At 55.4% G+C, this 17,065-nt stretch overlaps 1 protein-coding gene across 1 annotated transcript in view; it reads left to right on the top strand.

Annotated features, from left to right (window-relative positions):
- MTSS2 (MTSS I-BAR domain containing 2) overlaps positions 1-17,065 on the top strand; it is a 19,792-nt gene that overhangs the window by 1,442 nt on the left and 1,285 nt on the right. The window contains exons 2-15 of the mRNA XM_029924226.1: positions 3,724-3,785; positions 3,877-3,950; positions 4,704-4,788; positions 4,874-4,965; positions 5,051-5,125; positions 5,460-5,468; positions 6,381-6,538; positions 6,954-7,061; positions 7,927-8,024; positions 9,468-9,690; positions 15,874-15,948; positions 16,282-16,458; positions 16,623-16,788; positions 16,867-17,065. Coding sequence (XP_029780086.1) covers positions 3,724-3,785; positions 3,877-3,950; positions 4,704-4,788; positions 4,874-4,965; positions 5,051-5,125; positions 5,460-5,468; positions 6,381-6,538; positions 6,954-7,061; positions 7,927-8,024; positions 9,468-9,690; positions 15,874-15,948; positions 16,282-16,458; positions 16,623-16,788; positions 16,867-17,065 — 1,601 coding nt within the window. The remainder of the gene's footprint in view (positions 1-3,723; positions 3,786-3,876; positions 3,951-4,703; positions 4,789-4,873; positions 4,966-5,050; positions 5,126-5,459; positions 5,469-6,380; positions 6,539-6,953; positions 7,062-7,926; positions 8,025-9,467; positions 9,691-15,873; positions 15,949-16,281; positions 16,459-16,622; positions 16,789-16,866) is intronic.

The following is a 17,065-nucleotide window of genomic DNA, read 5'->3' as shown; positions in this document are numbered from 1 at the left end:
AGGATTGTGGGGCAGCAGAGAGCCCCCACCCTCGAAACCTATCACACACTCCCAGGTACACAACACAGAATCCCACGGTGACATCACAGGCCCAGGAGGAGACACGACACATGGGTACAGCTAGCCCCACAGTGCCCGGGAGGGCCCTTCCACCAGAGGCTCACAATGCTGCCAGGGGAGCAGCCCCAGCCCTGGGAAGAGCCCTGAGGCCATCCCCACCTAGGACCACAGGGCTGGCAGCATATAGGCGTCCCTTACCGCCCACCATAGGGTGCTCCCCCGAGACCTCCATCGTTTGCAACCCCACCTCTGAGCCCCTCTGCGAGTCCTCAGGCCCTCCTGTCCTGTGGACGTCACAGGACTGGCACTGGGACCAGGCAGGCCAGACCCCAGCTACTCCCAGGGCTGGCAGAGAATGGGACCTTCCCGCACCCTCCTCCCGCTGGCAGCCTTTCCGCTAACACTGCAGAGCAGCAGGTTCTCGGCTCAGAGAAGAGGGGCAGGACTCTCCCTCCCTCTCCAGGCAATTTGCAAGGAACTTTGGGATCAGACACAAGGAAGCGGGCCCAGATTATAGCAGGAGATTTCAGGCAGGATTTTCTGACGTGTAGAAGCAAACTGGGAAAGGTTTCACCTGGGGTGATGCCAAGGACTGCTACTCCCCTACCTATGACACATGCGTGTATTCAGGCCAGGGAGAGAGCAGGGGACTGGGCCACCTGGAGGTCCATCACCTGGATTGCAGGGGCGGGGGGACAGTTTCTGCCGGTCTCCCTCGGTGATCTGAGCCACAGAAGCAGCAGGGCTTCCACAGAGGAAGGCTGCTGACTTGAGGAGACTGCGTTCACCCCAGGGTGGGGGCTGGCCTTCAGCAGGCCCACGAGCCCCAGGACAGCCCCCCTTGCAGCACAGGCTCTGGCTGGGGTTGGCAGCATAGGGGCACGGGAGGCCTCCCTGAGCTGCACCTGGAGCCTGAGGGCCGGAGGAGGGCACCAGCTCAGGTTTGGAGAGGGGCCCTCAGGAGCTTCCCCTGCCTTCCGTGTCTCATTTAACTCTGCTCTGATACCTACTGGGTGCCAGGTGGCCCACCGAAGCCCAGAGAGGGGCAGGGGCTTTCCTAAGATGGCAGGACTGGGCAGGTGAAACACCTCCCACAGAGGAACGGAGCCTCCCTCAGCACTGACCCATCTAGAAAATGGGGCCATAAACTTTGTCCTCTCAAGAGTGGGGAGTGTGGCCCAGACATCCACCCTGCTGGCTGGGAGAGGCTTCTGAGGCAGGAGTCATACATCCTCTCTTTCTTAGCCAGCACTGAGTGCTTACTGTATACTGGGTGCTGTGCTAAGTGCTCCCCTTTCCCTGCCTCCTTGAGTCTCCACCCTGACCCAGTGACATAGGTGCAGATTCCCTCCCGATTTGACAGGTGAGGAAACTGAGGCTCAGAGAGGGGCCCTGGCCCCAGGGTCACCCAGAAAGCCCTCTGTCTGGGATCACAGCGTGGGTCACTGACCCATCAGGTCAGAGACAGTCTCTGAGGTCCGGGAGTCCTGCAGCCTCCACGTCAGTCTGGTCCCATCCATTTGAGCACCTCCAGTGACGAGCATGTGACCTCTCCCCTCCAGCACAGCACACAGCACTGGGGACAGAGGGGGTGTTTCTCCCATCCCTGCAGTTCCCGTCACCTCCCACCCTTGCTGCCCAGATGCTCATCCCTCTGTACCCCTGGAAGTAGGTGTAGTGACTAGTCAGACGTGGGATCAGATCTTGCCCCTCCCACTTGGTGGCCTTTAGCAAGTCAGTTAATCTTTTTGAGCCTCAGCTTCCTGACCTACAGAGTAGGGGGAGATAGTCCTCTTTATTTCACAGAGGTGTCCTAAGGATCCGTTGTGACCACACAGTGAAAAGGGCTTCTCACAGTGCCCGTCCTACCACAGCCACTTGACTAGCAGTAGCGGTCACTATCACTAGTGGTAGTAACCCAGACTCTTAGAGCCGGACAGCCAAGGCCTGGTCAGAGTGAGGGCATGGGCCCAAGTGAAGACTGAGGACTCTCCCCAGGGACACTGGCTGCTCCGGTCCTTAGAGACCAAGGTGCTCAGGTCCCTCTGCGAAGGAGGAGCTGGGCCCCCCCCCATGCCCTGTCCCCCTGGGAGAGCTGGGGGTGTGAAGGTCTGGGGTGCAGTGAGCCTGACTAGCTGGAGCCTGGGATGATGAGCCCCAGCCTAAAGACTTTAATAGGGTAGGGACTTGTCTGTCCCCAGCTTCTCCCAGTCCCTTGTGCTCCAAGGCTGCTGAGAAGGTTTCCTGGGGGTCAGGACAACTGCTTCTGGACTCCTGCCCCCTCAGCATGATCTCATCTCCCTGGAGGTCTGAGCAAACCTTCAGGGCTGGGGTGCTGAGGTGGTGTCAGGGTGTCACTTTGTAGAAGACTCCTGAGGGTGCCAAGGTGAAGGTCAGCTCGTTGGGATTGCCAGGGGCAACTTACCAGGCTCCTTTCCCCTGAACTGTGCCCACATGGAGACAGCCCACCCACAGCGCCCCCCGTCCTGTTCCAGCCTGTGTGAACTTCTCAAATATTTGCTTTCCCTGGGCACTGGCTGGGCTGGGAAGGGAGGGGATCTCTAAGGGTGTCGGAAGCGGCCCAGTTTCCTTCCCACCCCTGCAGGCTGTCCTCAGCTGGAGAGGCCATCTCGAACCTGCCCCTGGGCTCCAGTCTGGCAGAGCCTTCCTCTGAAGCCTTCAGGGCTGGGGCCTCTGCCTTCCTTGCTTCCCCAGGACCCAGTACCTCATCCTACATGGAAGGGAGGGTCAGAAGCCCTTTGGGGCTGTGGCTTTGCTGGCCTTGGGCTCCCCTTCAAGCATCAAGACCTTCACAAGGCCCTGAGCCCACGGCTGAGGTTTCTCCAGGACCCAGCAGCCATGGGAGGGCGCAGAAGCCAGAAAAGCCCCTTGATCAGACTGGACAACTTGGTCGCCAAGAGTCCAGCCTCCCTACTGGGAAACCCCCTCCCAATTCAGAACTTTGGGCCAGGCTGGGATAAAGGCCACACTGTGTCCCCAGGAGGGGAGGGGAGCCGGGGGTGGAGAAAGGTGGCTCTGTTGGCCACACAAGGCCCCATTCAGCCTGGGGCCTGGCTGTCCCTGGCAGGCTGGCTGGGCCCTGCAGCAGTCACAGCCTCCCCGGACCTGGGAATCACTGCTGCTGGCCTGGGATGGATGGGTGGCCCGGCCAGTAGCAGCTTCTGGGGCACAGGGTGGACCTCCAGAGACCCCAGTTGAGACCTGGCATGCCTGAGCCCTGCCCCTGTGTCATGTGGACTACCCCCACCTGTGTCCAGAGGGACACGGTGCCCCTCTTGCTGCTTAGCCCAGAATCCTTGCCAGAACCCAGGGGAGCCCAGAGGGTACAGGACCTGCCATTTCTGTTTCCATCTCCCCTGAGGGAGGATGCGGGCCAAAAACAGTGGCCACTGTAGACAGTAGGCCAGACTTCTTGCCAGCGAGGGAGGAATGACCTAAAGCACCTGTTCCCAAGGCCAGGCCTTCCTCATGTCCCATGGCTCTGACCTCGGTCTTCTGTCATCCCAGACAGCCTCTCCATGGGGCTGGGGCCACTCTCTCAGAAACTGCCCAGAGTCAGGATGGAGGCATGTGGGGAGGCCATCCCAAGTGGAGCCCTACAGCCTCCATGACGTCTCATTTCCTTTTTCATCTCCCCGGCAGAGCTCCTACCCTATCTGGGAGGACTTCAACTCCAAGGCCACGAAGCTGCATTCCCAGCTGAGGTGAGGCTGCCGAGGGTGCCCCAGCTGGGGAGGGGATGGGCAGAGGAGAGGACACCTCACCCACAGACCATCCCACTGTCCATCTCCCCAGGACCACTGTGCTGGCTGCTGTGGCCTTCTTGGATGCCTTCCAGAAAGTGGCTGACATGGCCACCAACACCCGAGGTAGGGAGGGGGCATGGCTGGAGGTTGGGTTTGGCCCAGTGTGGGAAAGGCCGAGCAGAGTTATGAGGGAGAGGACACCCGGCCCAGAGTTAGGACCTTAAATTTTGTTTCCTAATGGAATAGGCTGGTTGTGGAGAGAGTGAGCCTCTTATCACTAGTGGCATACAAACAGGAGTGGGTGAACGGTGATAGGGATGCTCTGGGGCTGGGGCTCTTCTTGCTATGGGCGGCCAGCTCGACCCCTCAGCCACAGATGTCCAGCCTTGTGTAACAGTGAGTCAGATTATGGCTTCTCACCCCCTCCTCTGCCCGTCTCAGAGCACGCAGGGGCAGGCAAGCATCCTCGTTGGCTTTAGTGTCTCCTCTGCCTTATAGTTCAGGCAGTTCTCACTTTCAGGTGGTGAGAAATAAGGTCGTGGGGCCCTTGCACTCTCACACCTGGAGGGGATTCCCTGTAGGGCTGGAGGGGATTTGGGGCCTTGAATGGTTTCTAGCGCTGGCCTGACGACCACAACACCCGCAGCTGCAGCAGGTGGGCACAGCCGGGATAGGCAGGCAGGGCCTTGCTCCCGCAGAGGAGCAAATACTGAGGACCTGTCAGACCCCGCACTCTGATTGTGGGATCGCAGTGCTGGGGGCGGGGCGCGGGCTGCGAGCGCGGCCTTTGCGGGCTGGCGCGCCACCTCGTGGCCGAGGCTGGGACTGCAGAAGCCCCGGAGGGCCCCTTCCCACGCTGCGCGCTTGCCTCGCCAGGGGCCACACGGGACATTGGCTCAGCGCTCACGCGCATGTGCATGCGCCACCGCAGCATCGAGACCAAGCTGCGGCAATTCACCAAGTGAGTGGGTGCTGGCGGGTGGGCGGGCGTGGGTACACAGTGAGACCCTCCCCTGGTGGCTCTGACCCTCACACCCCACGCACAGTGCGCTGCTGGAGAGCCTCATCAACCCGCTGCAGGAGCGCATCGAGGACTGGAAGAAGTCTGCCAACCAGCTGGACAAGGACCATGCAAAAGGTGGGCCTGGGCTCAGGCTGGGGCTTCCTGTCCCCACTGTGTGGAACCCCCCCATCACAGCATTCCTCTCTTACCCCCTGCACAGAGTACAAACGAGCCCGGCATGAGATCAAGAAAAAGTCTTCAGACACACTGAAGCTGCAGAAGAAAGCGCGCAAAGGTAGAGCCCACAGTGGCCCAAGGAAGCCCCACGGGGCCCTGCTCAGTATACCCCCACACCCTATGGGGTGCCCCAGGGCATCATATTGGCTGGAGGGGTCCTATCCTAGACACCGGACCCTCCAACCTGCTGGGTGGGACAGAGGGAGCCTCCCTGCACCCCAGACCTGGCCCAGTCCTTCCCTTCTTAGGGAGGCAGCAGAAGGCCCAACAGGCCCAGGCACCCCGCACCCCGCACCCCTGCCCCAGGAGCGGCTCTCTCCATCCGGCTGTCTTTCACACATTCTTTCTTTCTCTGTCTCTCCTCCTCTCCTCCTCCCACATCCTTCCTGTAGAGCTACTTGGTAAGTCAAATGTCCGTCCCTCCAGCCACTCCTCCCGTCCTTGTCCCATTTGTCTGTCTCCCCCAGCTCAGGGCCATTGGAAGGAGTCTCTCCAGGCCAAGGAGGAGCGAGGAAGGCGGTCGGTCCGTCGAGGGAGGGGCCTGGGGCACAGTCTCCCTGGGGCTCTGGGGCCCCTGGCCAGGGATGAGTCCCAGGCCACTGCTGGGTCAGTCTGCCAGGCCAAGAGGGGTTGGGCCGGGTGGGGTGGGGGGCACAGGCCCTGGCGGCCCCACTCCCCCCAGGCCTGCCTAGTCATCTGTTGCCTTTTCATTCCCTGACTCACCATCTCTACATCATTCTCTTGTCTCTCTCTGTCTCTCTCGCTGCTTTTTTGTGTTGCTGTTGCTGTCCTGTGCATCGCTCCCTGAGCTGAGTGGGAGCTCACACTGAGATGACCCGCTTCCATTCCCCTGGAGTCCAGGCCCTAGCTCCCCGGTCCCACCGCCACACACACACCCCCCGTCAGTGGCCTGGCCTACAGCAGAGCCCCCGGGCTCTCCTTTGTCCTGCTTCCACCCTCTCCCGGTGAGGGGAGGGGAGGGGTGCCGGCCCAAGGGCAGCGAGGCTCTCCTGGGGGCGGAAGTGGAGCTGTGGAGGCCTCTGCCGGGCTCACCTGAGCTCTGCCCACTCCAGGTCCTCAGTGGCTTTGCAGCTTTGGTGTCTTTGCTGTGTGCGTGTCTGTCTGCCTGTCCTCTTTGCCTGCTCTGGGACCAGCCCCTGCACAAACCCAAGTCCCAGTTGCCCTCCCTGGTCCCCTGGCCCCCATGGCAGTGCCCAGCCCCATGGCCAGGAACACCACCACGAGGCCTGAGCCATGCCCACCGCGAGCTGGGCCGGCGTCCCCAGCGCGGCCTCTCCTCCCAACCCCTCCAGGGAAAGGAGATCTGCAGCCCCAGCTGGACAGTGCCCTGCAGGACGTCAATGACATGTACCTGCTGCTGGAGGAGACAGAGAAGCAGGCAGTGCGCCGGGCCCTGATCGAGGAGCGCGGGCGTTTCTGTACCTTCATCACTTTCCTGCAGCCTGTGGTGGTGGGTCCCTCGGAGTCAAGGAGGTCTGAGCTAGCTGAAGGGTCTCCAGGACTCAGGAAATCCCAAGAAGCAAGACTTGGGAGCCACTGGTGGGAGTCCTTAGGGGTGACTCAGAGGCCTCAGCAGGTTGGTCTGTGCCCGGGGTTGACCACTTGACCCCCGAGAAAAGCCAGTTCTCAGTGATACCTGGCTGAGTGCCCCCAGAGCCACATGTTCATAGCCCAAAGACGCGGCCCATAGCTCGTGATGCACTGATTTGGTCTGGACATACGGTCACAGCAGCCCCCAGGTGTCCAGGGCCGGGCTCTCTCAGCCCCAGGCAGCACTAGCTGAGAGAAGAGAGGACGAGGAGGCTCATTCCTCCGTGGGGGGAGGGGGAGGAAGGGCCAGTGGGTCTGACCCCCTGCTTCCTCAGAACGGCGAGCTGACCATGCTGGGAGAGATCACCCACCTGCAAGGCATCATCGACGACCTGGTGGTGCTGACTGCGGAGCCCCACAAGCTGCCCCCCGCCAGCGAGCAGGTGCGGCCAGCCCTGGGGCCGGGGGACAGGGGAGGGGATGGCCTGCCGTTAGCTGGGGACAGTAAAGGAAAAGGGAGAGAAAACAAGACATGTCCTAGCATGCACTGTGGAACATCCGGGAGCACCTGCCCAGGTGGGGGCCTCAGTCTGAGAGCGGATGTGTGGGAGTCCTGTGGGGTCTGGCCCCATGTCTGCCCACAGGCTCCACCTGCGTAATGCCTCCAAACCTGGTGACGCCTCTCTTCGTCCACACCCAGGGCCCAGTCCCTTCCCAGGCACACAAAGGGGCGCACCTACCCATGCGGGCCACCCTGCTCAGCTCCGCACTGTGTCCCACTGCACCAGGGTCAGTCCCACCAGACAGGCCAATGGTGGTGCTCTCACTGGACGCTCACTCTGTGCCCAGCGCTCTGCTGAGCACTTTCCACAGACATTTCATTGAATCACCCCAGTGGCACCTTAAGACGGGAAGATTGGGGGCACCTCACAGGAGAAAACAGGCTCAGTGAGGTCTGAAGGATTTGCCCGAGGGGCACGGCCAAGCCAGGACTTAAACCCCATGGTCCCTCTCATGGTCACCCTCTTGGCTCCTCTGCCATTGAGTCCCAGGGACACCTGGTTCTCCCCTGTCCCGTGCCCCCTGCCTGGGGACAGCATCCCTGAGAAGCAGAGAGGGCAGAGTCTCCCTTGACGTCCACCCACTCTGGCATCTGGCAGCCCTGCTTTCAGACTCCACTGGGGGTGTCCTGGGGCTTGGTGTCTTTATGGAAGAGACTGGGGGCCTCTGGCCCTACCACCCCTCTGGGGGTCCTCCAGAAAGTGGGCTGGGCTGCCTCCAGTGACCCGCATCCGTGTCCTTGTCCAGGTAATCAAAGACCTGAAGGGCTCAGACTATAGCTGGTCCTACCAGACGCCCCCATCGTCACCCAGCGGCTCTGGCTCTCGGAAGTCCAGCATGTGCAGGTCAGTGCAGGGCTGCGGGGGGGGGGGGGGGGGGGGGGGGGGGGGGGGGGGGGGGGGCAGAGCGGGGAGGGACACCCCGGGAGGGAATGGGTAAGCTCCCAGCAAGCTGCGTCAGGAATTGCTTCAGGGTCTCAACAATTCACACAGCTGCGTCACTGAGGAGTTTGCGAGCGCAGAGGACAAATGCCAGTAGAGACGAGCTAGCAGGAAGCAAGGGCAGTTTCACTTACGGAGCAATAACTCTATGCCAGTTTCATGCTAAATACTTTACGCATTTTCTTCCTTGAATCCTAACACCATCATATCAGGTATGGTGTTGTCTCCACTTCACAGAAAGGGAAACTGAGGCAAGGGTCCCAGCCTTTCACTCTTTCTGGCCCAGCGAGTCAGTAGGGGTGGGAGGATGGTAATAAGAATCTAAGACCAGGGAGGGGCGCGGAGGTTTCTGGGAAGGTGTGCTGAGGCCACAAGTTAAGGGACACTCTGACCTGGCTGCTGCCTGGCTGTAACCCGTGCCGGCCCCTGCCACCTCGCTCAGTCACGTGCCGGCTCAGGATCAGGGATGCCTCCAGGGCTGGCCCCATGGCAGGATTGGGAGGAGACATTTAAGATACCAGGTTCAGCAGGTGTGAGGGCCGTGAGCACACAGTGTTATTGAGGGGGCGGGGGGGCCCGGGCACTCTGTGCCAGGTTCCCCTTCCCCAGAACCACCGCTGGCTGAGCACCTGGGCATGGAAGGTAAGCCAGGCACAGCAATCAGCAGCTCCCATAGAGGAAAGAGGGCCTGGGTTTGCTGGACCCCAGGTGGGTGGCCGTCACAGCAGGGAGGGTGGATTGCAGAGGACACCCATGACCAAGGGTGCGGGCTGAGCAGCTTCAGGGTCATGTTCAGAAAGAAAGCAGCCTTCACTGCCAGGAACGTTGCCCGAGCGTGAAATGATTGCACAGAGGATGTGAGTTAGGGAGGGCTGGACACCCTCAAGCGGGTGAAGGGAGTGAGGACAGTGGTGGGTCCAGAACCATCCAGACCATCACCTCATGCTTTGACAAGGCAGTCCAGAAATGATCAGCTTTGTGCCAGGTTCTAGCCCAATTGGGACGAGGTTTGATGCTTAGTGACTCAGTTTCTCCATCACTACTCTAAGGTCTGCTGTTCTTAATGACAGAGTAGGAGGCAGAGAGACTGCTCATGCCCTAGAACACTGGGGTGCTCTGGAGGCAGGCCCTGGGCCAGCTCTTGGGTGCTCTCCCCTGCCCGGGCCCTGCTCTGTCCCAGAATCCAGCTCTCCTGTGGCACCTGGGTCTAAGGACTTGTAGTCTGACATTGTCTTTCCTTCCTTTGCCCCTCACCTCTCTCCTCCACCCTCGTCTGTCACTTTTCCCTCCACATACACCTTTGTGTCTCCCCATGTGGCTGCTGTATCCCCTCCCTCACTCCCCTAGTGCCCCCAGCAGCGGTAGCAGTGCCAAGGGTGGCGGAACCCCATGGCCTGGGGGTGCCCAAACATACTCACCCAGTTCCACCTGTCGCTACCGCAGCCTGGCACAGCCAGCCACCGCCGCTGCCCGCCTCTCCAGCGTCTCCTCCCACGACTCTGGCTTCGTCTCCCAGGATGCCACCTACTCCAAGCCCCCCTCACCCATGCCTTCAGACATCACCAGCCAGGTAAGAGGGTGTCTGCAGGGCCTACAGCTCTTAAGACTGGTCTGGAGGTCCCCAGGACCACCTCACGGGGACCAACCTGGCTAAGGAGAGGTGCGGAAGGTCTTAGAACAGTCAGCATCTGCCACAGCCGTGTCAGCAGGGGGCTTTGTGGTCTCACTACTTCCTCATTTCCTGATTCCTTACCTCCTTCTTCCAGCCATGGGACCCCCAAGGGGACAGCTTAGCAGCTCTGATCACTTGTGACCCACCCCCTGCATAGGCTTACTGTGATGGGCTTGCTGGCCCCGGGTGGCATTCCCAGGAGCCCCAGGACATCCTCCTCCTTCTACACACTTGGGCCAAGTCACTCTGAACCCAGAGATTGGCCCACGAACCTCCTCAGGTTCAGGCTCAGATCCTGCAGCCTCACTGAGATGGGCAAACAGAGAGGCCACAGTAGAAAACAAAGGGAGGTCAGGCCACCTGCCCAGGGGGCTATCTTCACAGTATCAGGAGTGACTGCATTTGGATCCAGTCTGATATTCCTCCCCATCAAGGCTAGTGCCTCCATTTGGGCTCAGCATTTTATGTTCTACTGGCTTTTTGTTCAAAGATATCCCCATTATACTTCCAGTCTCTCTTTCTTGTTGGCCATTCCCATCAGTACACAAATGAAATCTAGTATCACACATCTTAATTTTTTTAATGTTTTATTTATTTTTGAGAGAGAGGGAGACAGAGTACCAGCAGGGAGGGCAGACAGAGAGGGAGATACACGATGCAAAGCAGTCTCTGGCTCTGCGCTGTCAGCACTGAGCCCGGTGCAGGGCGTAAACTCCTGAAGCCCGAGGTCATGACCTGAGCCGGAGTCAGATGCTTAACTGACTGAGCCACCCAGGCACCCCCAGCATCAGGCATCTTAAAATGCGCTCTCTTCCTTCCATTTTATCCTCCAGCCGCCTAATCTCCTTCAGAGAAAAATGTCTTAAGAGAGTTGTCTGCACTGACCAATTCTACCTCATTTTTCATTCACTCCTGTCAGCTTTGCCTGTTTAAAACTGAAAAATTTTAGATGTGTTAATTTCTCCCATATACTTCATCCATGGTTGCTGTATATGTTTTGAGATTGTTTTATTAGGTGCAGACAAGCTTAAAATATTAACTCTTCATAGTGAATTGAATCTTCTAGCATGATGATCCTCTGTTCCTTACAATGCTTTCTAAAAGTCTGTCTTATTAGATGTTACTATGGCTATCTCAGGTTTATTCTGCACAAGATTTATATTACCATTTCCCATCTCTTTACTTTTATTTATTTATTTTATTTTATTTATTTTTTTTTTTTGCAAGAGAGAGAGAGAGCAGGAGAGGGGCAGAGACAGAGGGAGAGAATCTCAAGCAGGCTCCATGCTGTCAGTGCAGAGCCCGACGAGGGTTCCAGGAACCGTGAGATCAGGACCCAAGTCAAAAACAAGAGTTAGAGGCTTAACTGACTGAGCCATCAAGACACCCCTCCCACTTCTTTACTTTTAAACTCACGACATCCTGATGTTCTAGATGAATCTCTTAAAAACAGCAGATGCCTCTATTTTTCCAGTCTGATGATCTCTATCTTTTGATTGGCATTTTTAGTCCACTTATATTTATTGTGATTGACATATTTGGACTCCTGCCTTTTCTTTTTGTTCTTTTTCTGTACCTCTTTTGTCTCTTGCCTTGTCATTTGTTTGTTTTTCTCATTTGTTCCCCCTCTACTAAATTTTAAGTTGTATTTCTTTTACAGGGTATCTTGAAATTTTACCATGCATTCTTATACAGGCCCAACTCCTGAATAATTCAGGGACTTTAATAAATATTTTAACTTCAGTCAGCAGTGGGTTCTCCCAATTTAGAAGGTAATATATATTATTCTCTACTTTTTTTATAATATGACATTTTTCTTCTCCTCCTTCCCTTTTAAAGATTTTATTTTTAAGTAATCTCTACTCCCAATGTGGGACTCAAACTTACAATGCTGAGATCAAGTGTCTCATGCTCCAAGTGGGCCAGCCAGGTACCCCCATGACACTTATTTTCTTAATTTTACTATTTTGTACAAACAGTATTTGTCTAGATTTACCCATATGTTTGTTTCTTTGTTCATCATTTCTTCTTATACCTCAACTCTTTCTTCTTTCTGAAGTATATAGGACATCCTTTAGAAGTTCTTTTAGAATAGACCTGTAGTAGTAAATTCTTGGGTTGTTGTTTTTAATCTGTAAACATGCTTCCTTTTGTCCTCTTTCTTGAAAGTATTGCCAGGGACACAACTCTGATGTGACCGTTATTCTCTCTCCACCACCTGGAAGGTATTTTTCCACTGTATTCTAGCTTCCATTGTCAATTGAGACGTCTGCCGTCAGATTTTTGCGCCTTTGCAAATGAGCTGACTTTGCTCCCCGGCCACTTTTAAGATCTCTGCTCTTGGTTTGTGCCTAGTTACAGATCTGTTTTTCTTTAGCTTCACTTGATATGTTTATATTCCTATATCTTCGTATTCATGTTTTTCATGTGTTCTGGAAGTTTTCAGCCATGATTTCCGTATTCCTACTTTTGCTCTGTTCTCTCCTTCTGACATTCCACTTCAGTGTGTTGCCGGACCTTCTCATTTTTCCTCCTGTGTACCCCTCTCTCAGTTCTCACACTTCCCTTCTTGCTGCTTCTCTATACAATGTTCTGGATCCTTTATTCAGATCTGTCTTCCAATTTACTTTTCAACTCTGGGTTACAGCTTTTTAACCTCTCCACTAAGGCTTTTTTCTAAGTTTTTATTTTGAAATAGTTTCAATCTTGTAGAAAGGTTGCAAAAAGAGTAGAGTTCTCACCTACTCCTACCACATCCCCCTAATGTTGACCCCTTATGTGGCTACCAAGCCAGGAATGAACCCTGGCACAGTACTATTAACTAACCTTTTGTATTTTTCCAAATCTTGCCAGTTTTCTCACTAAACTCCCTTTGCCGGTCCCGGAGCTCAGGATCCAGTGCAGGACCCTGTGTCACATCTAGTTGTAGCGCTTTGGGCTTCTTCCGTGTGTGGCACCTCTACAGCCTTTCTTGTTTCAGGACTTTGATACGCTTGAAGAATACCAGTCAAGTATTTTATAGAACGTCTCTCAGTTTGGGTGTGTCCTGTGTCTGCATAATTGGATGGAGGTCATACATTTCTGGCAAGAATGCCACCGCAATGGTTTATTCCTCCTGCTCACCAGCCCTTGGTATTGTGCATCTTTTTCATTTAAGCCCTTCTGGGGGGTGTACAGTGGTGACACTTTGTGTTGGTAACTGTACTTCCCTAATGACGAATGAGGTTGAACACCTTTTCATCCTTCTGAAGGCCACTTGGCTGTCCTCTTCTGTGAAGGACCTATTCAGATTTTTGCCCACTTTTCTACTAAATCGTTTTTTCCCTTATTGGTCCTAGACCTCCTTATGTCTTATAGATACAGCGCCACTCCTCCATCTGGGGTTTTCTCTGAGTCTGTGGGTTCCCTTTTTACTCTTACTGGAGCCTTTTAATGACCTACAACTCTTAATTTTAATGGATGTCCAATTTATTCAACGTACCCCTTTTTAATAATTATTAGTGCTTTTTGTATCTTGAGATAGGTTTGTGTGCTCTAAGGTCACAAAGACGTTTTCCTCTAAAAGCCTTTTTCTTTTCCCGTTTTATTTAGATCTGCAGCTCATCAGGAAGTGATTGGGGGAGGTGGGCATATGAGATAGAAATCTATTGGAAAAAATGACCCCTAACTAGCAGTTTGTTGAACAGGCCATCTCTTCCCCTGGTACACGGCAGTGTTGCCTTTTGTAAATCAGCTGTTACCTGTATACCTGTAGTTGTTTTGGGAGGATCCAGAGCGAGCTCTGTGCCAAGAGCAGCGAGACTTAAGTGGGACTCGAACTCACAAACTGTGAGATCATGACCTGAGCCGAAGTTGGACGTTGAGCCATGCAGGTGCCTCAAGGAAGTTTGTTCTTTGTTCTCCTGGTTGATTGTGCTCTTTTACTAGTACCATGCAGTCTTCATTATTGTAACTTTATAAAAATTTTTGATGCTTGTCCACAAACGTCCTCCAGCTTTGTTATCCTTCAGTATCACCTTGGCCCTTTGCAATTCCTTATATTCCTTAATATCAGCTTGTTGGTTTCCATCAAAAAAAACAGTAACAACACCTCTTGAGGTTTTTGGCTGGGATTGCATATGTCTGTCCATTTATTTTGGCTTTTCCTGCTCGCAGTAATGGTTTGTAGTTTGCACATAAAGATCTTGTATATCTCTCATTGGATTTTTTTTTTCCTGGGTATTTGATGTTTATTTTAAATTATATTGGCCTTGCAGGGTGTTGTTTGTTGGCTGCTGATATTTAGGCATTTGATTTTTCTTTTTTTGGTAAATTGATTTTATTAAGTTGTATTAAAATCACTTATCAGGTCTGATAATTATAGATTCTTTTGAATATTCTACATACAACAATTATGTCTTTTACAAATAATGACCACCGTTTTCTTCCTTTCCCTTCCTTTTGCTTTTTACCGGTTTTTCTTGACTTACTGCCCTGCTAGGACTCCCGATGCTAACAGAAATGAGGATCCTTTTTCTGTTTGAGAGAGAGAGTGAGTGGGGGAGAGAGAGACAGAGAACCTCAAGCAGGCTCTGCACCATCTTCTTCCCATCCTCAGAGGCCGAGCGCACTGGCATTTTTGAAGATACTCTTGGTCAGACTAGGGAAGTTCTTGTCTATTCCTAGTTTGTGTTTGTTCATGAATTAGCACTAAATTTTTCTAGCGAGTGTTCCAAATGCTTTTTCCATTGGTTTTTGTTCAACAATTACATTGATAAATGTCCAAATTTGTTTGTTTCGTCTGAATCCTCACATGCGATGCTTTGTTTCCTTTTATTTTGGTGATCTTGGTTCATCACAAACTGAAATATCCTGGTATCTAAGTTAAGGAGAATTTGGAGAATTCGGCAGGGCAGGAGTGCTGTCATGACAGACCCCTTCCAGGTCCCCCAGCCCAGCTCAGGTCATCAGAGGTGAGCGCTCGTCCTCGCCCCTTGCCCAGAGTCCCAATCACTGCCGCTGCGCTCAGCATGAGCTCCCAGGAGCCCTCAGGGTCCTGTGCCTGCCCTGGCTGCTTTTGTCTTCATTCTATCTTTCTTTTTTTAAGTTTGTTTGTTTTGAAAGAGAGCAAGGCAGAGAGAATCCCAAGTAGGCTCCGCAGTATTAGCACAAGCCTGACATGGGGCTTGAACCCACAAACTATAAGATCATGATCTGAACCAAAGTCACTTAACCAACTGAGCCATCCAGGTGTCCCTTCACTCTTGTGTTTTCTTTTAAGCTGGGGGCTCCCCAGGGCACCTACGCCCCCTGACTCGCCAAAGTAGGAGCCTCCCCTGTACACTTAGTCCATTTATAAGTGGGCTCTTACCCGCTCCAGTCAATGAAATAGTTCTCGAGATCTCCATGGATGCCTCCTGTGCCCTCTCGTGGACCCCCAGCAGCATCGGCACTGCTGGCCATCCTTCTTCCTCATGGCAGATCCTCCTGAGTTCTGGGATATTGTCTGCTTCTGGTTTTCTTCCCACTTCTCTGGCAGTTCTTCAGTACTCTCCTTTGCTGGGCCCTCCTTCTTGCCAGCACTAAATGTGGGTGCCACTAAGGTCCTTGAACCTCTTCTCTAACTGCCCTCACTTCCAAGGTGACCTTACTCTCTCGTGGCTGTTGGATTTGTGGCTCCAACCTTGACAGCTCTCTAAACTCCAAACTTGTAAATGTAGTTGCTGACATTCCATCTGGCCGTAGACACCTAACAGGCAACTCAGCTCTGCATGTGCGGGATGGAACTCTGGACTCCCTACTCCCCCCGCCTGCCCTTCCGAGACAACAGGGACACCATCAGCCCCGCTGCCATCCCTAGTGTCCCTCTTTTCCTTGCCCACCACATCGAGGCCAGCGCTAGCCACAAGTCCTGTTGTTCATTGTCAAAACCTGTAGTTCTTGGGCTGGGCCACGGGGTTGGTCAGATGCTTGCAGGGGTGGTGGGGCGGGGCGCTGAGCTGGAACGGCCCACTGTGTGCCGGCGCCGTGACCAGGTGTGTTCTCTCCTCTCCTCCTGGCCTCCCCGCCCCGTCCACCTATCCGCTCCCCTCCGCATGGCAGAAGTCCTCCAGCTCTGCGTCCTCGGAGGCCTCGGAAACCTGCCAGTCGGTTAGCGAGTGCAGCTCCCCCACCTCGGTCAGTGTTCCCCGCCTGCAGTGGGACGCAGGGAGGGTCCAGCATCTGCCAGAGGGGGGTGCGCACAGTGCCTGCTCCCTGCAGGAAACGCTGCCGGGGCACACCTGCAGCCATTCCCAACACTCATCTTTCGCTCCTGGGTCATGCCATCCTACCCCTGGGCCTGGAAGGACTGACAGGTCATGGTACCCTCCATGCTCTGCCCTTGACCATGATCTTGAGCCTGAGGCCTCCTATGGGCCTGAAAATCCTGTATCTCCACTATAGTGAGAGGCCCGTCAGCCGTGGATGGCAGGGCCAAGGGTCCCCTGACCCATCTGCCACACTCTGCAGGACTGGGCCAAAGCAGGCCCCCACGAGCAGCCCTCAGGCACTAGCCTGCAGAGGAGGAAGGACCGAGTGGAACACCCCCGGGACACAGAGCCAAGCCTGGCCAGCGGGGGCACCCTGGGCCCCAGTGGAGAGGAGGCACCAAGACCCCGCATGTCCCCTGCCACGATTGCAGCCAAGGTAGGCACCAGCTCTCCTGGCAGCCCAGCCAGGGTCCCCCTTCACTCACAGGTCACTGCCAGGGGGGCCAGCTCCATCCACCACCTTGCTGGAGCCACGTGGAGTCCGGCCCGAGCTGGGGCAGCAGGGAACGAGGCATCAACCTGCAGTCTTACCGCCCCCAGCACGGCGAGGAGGTGTCCCCCGCGGCCAGCGACCTGGCCATGGTGCTGACCCGCGGCCTGAGCCTGGAGCATCAGAAGAGCAGCCGGGACTCGCTGCAGTATTCCAGTGGCTACAGCACGCAGACCACCACGCCGTCCTGCTCCGAGGATACCATCCCCTCCCAAGGTAGGCCCCCCGGGCTGGGGCTGGGGCACTGGGCCGCCCCAGCCCCAGGCCCCAGCCCATGGCCTCCCATGCCCCCAGGCTCCGACTACGACTGCTACTCGGTGAACGGGGACGCAGACGGAGAGGGCCCCGCCGAGTTCGACAAGTCATCCACCATCCCCCGCAACAGCAACATCGCCCAGAACTATCGCCGCCTGATCCAGACCAAGCGCCCGGCCTCCACCGCGGGGCTGCCCAGCGCTTCGGGCGCGCCCCCCGGCGTGGCCACCATCCGCCG

Source organism: Suricata suricatta, chromosome 16 (genome assembly GCF_006229205.1).
Source record: "Suricata suricatta isolate VVHF042 chromosome 16, meerkat_22Aug2017_6uvM2_HiC, whole genome shotgun sequence".
Classification (NCBI taxonomy): Eukaryota; Metazoa; Chordata; class Mammalia; order Carnivora; family Herpestidae; genus Suricata; species Suricata suricatta.
Note: the sequence above shows the minus strand (reverse complement) of the source record. Positions and strands in the feature narration are given on the sequence as shown.